This window comes from Trichechus manatus, unplaced genomic scaffold (genome assembly GCF_000243295.1).
Source record: "Trichechus manatus latirostris isolate Lorelei unplaced genomic scaffold, TriManLat1.0 scaffold00101, whole genome shotgun sequence".
Classification (NCBI taxonomy): Eukaryota; Metazoa; Chordata; class Mammalia; order Sirenia; family Trichechidae; genus Trichechus; species Trichechus manatus.
This window is the reverse complement of record NW_004444037.1, coordinates 3,507,589-3,509,925: the sequence shown is the minus strand read 5'-3', so window position 1 is coordinate 3,509,925 and position 2,337 is coordinate 3,507,589. Positions and strand designations below refer to the sequence as shown.

The following is a 2,337-nucleotide window of genomic DNA, read 5'->3' as shown; positions in this document are numbered from 1 at the left end:
TGTTCTGAAATATGTAATGTTCTCATACTCATTTTACAGATCAGAAAACGGAGATTTGACAGTTAAAGGACTGCCCAAGACCTTCAAAGCATTAGTAAAAAGCATGCATTAAATCTCAGTCATTTGATTCCAAATTCTACATGAACCTTTTTCTCCTTCCATGTGAAATAATGAAATATGTACCGTGCTTCCCAAGATGAAAAACCTGGATTAATGCCTTCTTTCTGGCTCTCTGTTTTCACTGCATTTAGGGAGGAAGAGAGGGTGCATGTATCTTGGTAATCTTTATTGTATCTCATTAAAAATCTAATTTTTTAAGTTATAACTCCCTCATTGTAATGTATTAAGTTAAAAATGAAGATTGGTCATTTTTTTTTAGTGTTTCTCCTAATCATATCTACTGCAATAATGTTGGAAATGTTGGCTTCCTGAGACAGGGAGTGGGAAAATTAGTAAAAATGTGAAAGGTGAATGGGTGTAAAAATGGCTTTCCTAAAACTGATCTCTAGTTCTGCAGATCAACAAGGATGATGTAACAGCCCTGCACTGTAAAGTCGTATGCCTTATCCAGAATGGAAGTTTCAAGGAAGCCTTGAATGTCATCAATACTCACACCAAAGTGTTAGCCAAGTAAGTGATTTAGTTGTTTGTACAGTTATTAGAAACACTTTTACTATAGCTGTATCTACTTATACGAATTTTTCCCCCCACTATTCACTGATTTCCTTCCTTCCTTTCTTTTGACAGTAGTGTTTCTGAAACTGGAAGGAGCAATAGTGGTTTTTGTCCTTTTTTAACCTTCAAGAGTCTTTTCTTTGTTTCTATCTTCCCTTTGAACCATTAAGAAGAAGGTAAACTGTGGAGGGATGTGGGGCATAAATGTAACAAGAATCCTTGGAGGACATAGGGAGAACAACTTGGCAGAAGTTTAATTTAAAGGGTAGGGGGAGGCAGAGAGTGCAGAATATTAAGGTCGATATGTATAAGTGGATAGTATATAAGTAGATAGAGTTCTCCAGGGTGGTATGATAATTTTAGCCTAATCTCTTCGCCTACTTACGTTGAGAATTAGGTGAGTATGGTTTTAAGCCAATATCTTTCAGTTTCAGGAGTTCTTCAGCAGTTTTTAGAGTGTATGGCCTGCTTCCCTGCCCCCCCTCCTTTTTTTTAAATTGTTGTTTTTCATTTATTATTTCATGAAATGTGAACCTATATTCTGAATTGTTACTGTAATTTGATTTTTATTTGCAGTTACGCTTAACACTCAAATGTGTTTTGAAATGAAGTTTGTAATATATTTATTCTTTAGTAGGATACCAATTTGTAAGGTGCAGGACAGTATATAGTATATTTCTTTTGGTGTAGGAGAAGGAGGATATAAGAATTTTTATATGTGTTTGTATTTTCAAAAACAAACACTAGAAGGAGAAACAATGAATAAAAATAGTCACTTTTAGAGGTAAGAGGAAACGGTAAATTTGATCGTAAATTCGATCGCAGCGGGAGCAAAACCTCTTATTGTATACGTTTTTGTTTTTATATTTGAGTCATATAAATGTATTACGGATTGAAAACTAATATTAAAACTTTATTAAAAAATACAAGGTAAATAAAGAGGACCCTGCTTTCTATTGTTAAACATGTTTATGCTAAAATTCAGTATTTGGGAAATTTTGGCCACTTTGTGACATAGTGAAATTGTCAAATAATGTTTGTTATGCAAGTAAATAAAGCATATTGCCATTTCCTTTGATAAATATTTTTTTCCTCGTGAGTTATGGCTGAAACATCAAAGTGAGACTTTTCTGGTATAACATTAATGTAAATTAATTTGTAAATCTGTGGATGTCAGTCGTGTTTTTGGAGTTGTGTGTTTACTCGTTGCTTGGTTAGGAGTCCTATGTTCTCAAAATTTTTTGCTACTTTTTCTTTGCTAATCGTTTCCTTCTTGAAATTAATAGAAGCATTGCATGCCTTAGTGGATTTAAGAAGCTTTTAAAATAACCCACTTGAAATAGTGTTCAGATTGTACTTGTTTATAAGAAAATTTATTATTTAAGTGATTCATGATTTCCTTTTTAAATGTTTGTTTCAAAAGGCCAGTAATTCTAATTAAGAATACCCATGAAAGCAGGCATGGTAGAAACTAAGGAAATGGATATAATACCATTTTCTGCCACTTGCTAGCTGTGTAATTTTTGAACAAGCCACTAACCTTTCTTTGTCAATTTCCTCATCTCTTTTTATGAGGACTAAATAGATAATGTATATCACGCGCTTAGAACAATGTCTGGCATAGTGGGTGCTCTGCAGTATTAGCTTATAATCAAATTTTTT

At 33.2% G+C, this 2,337-nt stretch overlaps 1 protein-coding gene across 1 annotated transcript in view; it reads left to right on the top strand.

The window, feature by feature from the left end:
- Positions 1–2,337, top strand: part of SRP72 (signal recognition particle 72) — a 31,041-nt gene that overhangs the window by 1,432 nt on the left and 27,272 nt on the right. The window contains exons 2-3 of the mRNA XM_023737385.1: positions 510–630; positions 1,313–1,323. Of these exons, the coding sequence (XP_023593153.1) occupies positions 510–630; positions 1,313–1,323 (132 nt within the window). The remainder of the gene's footprint in view (positions 1–509; positions 631–1,312; positions 1,324–2,337) is intronic.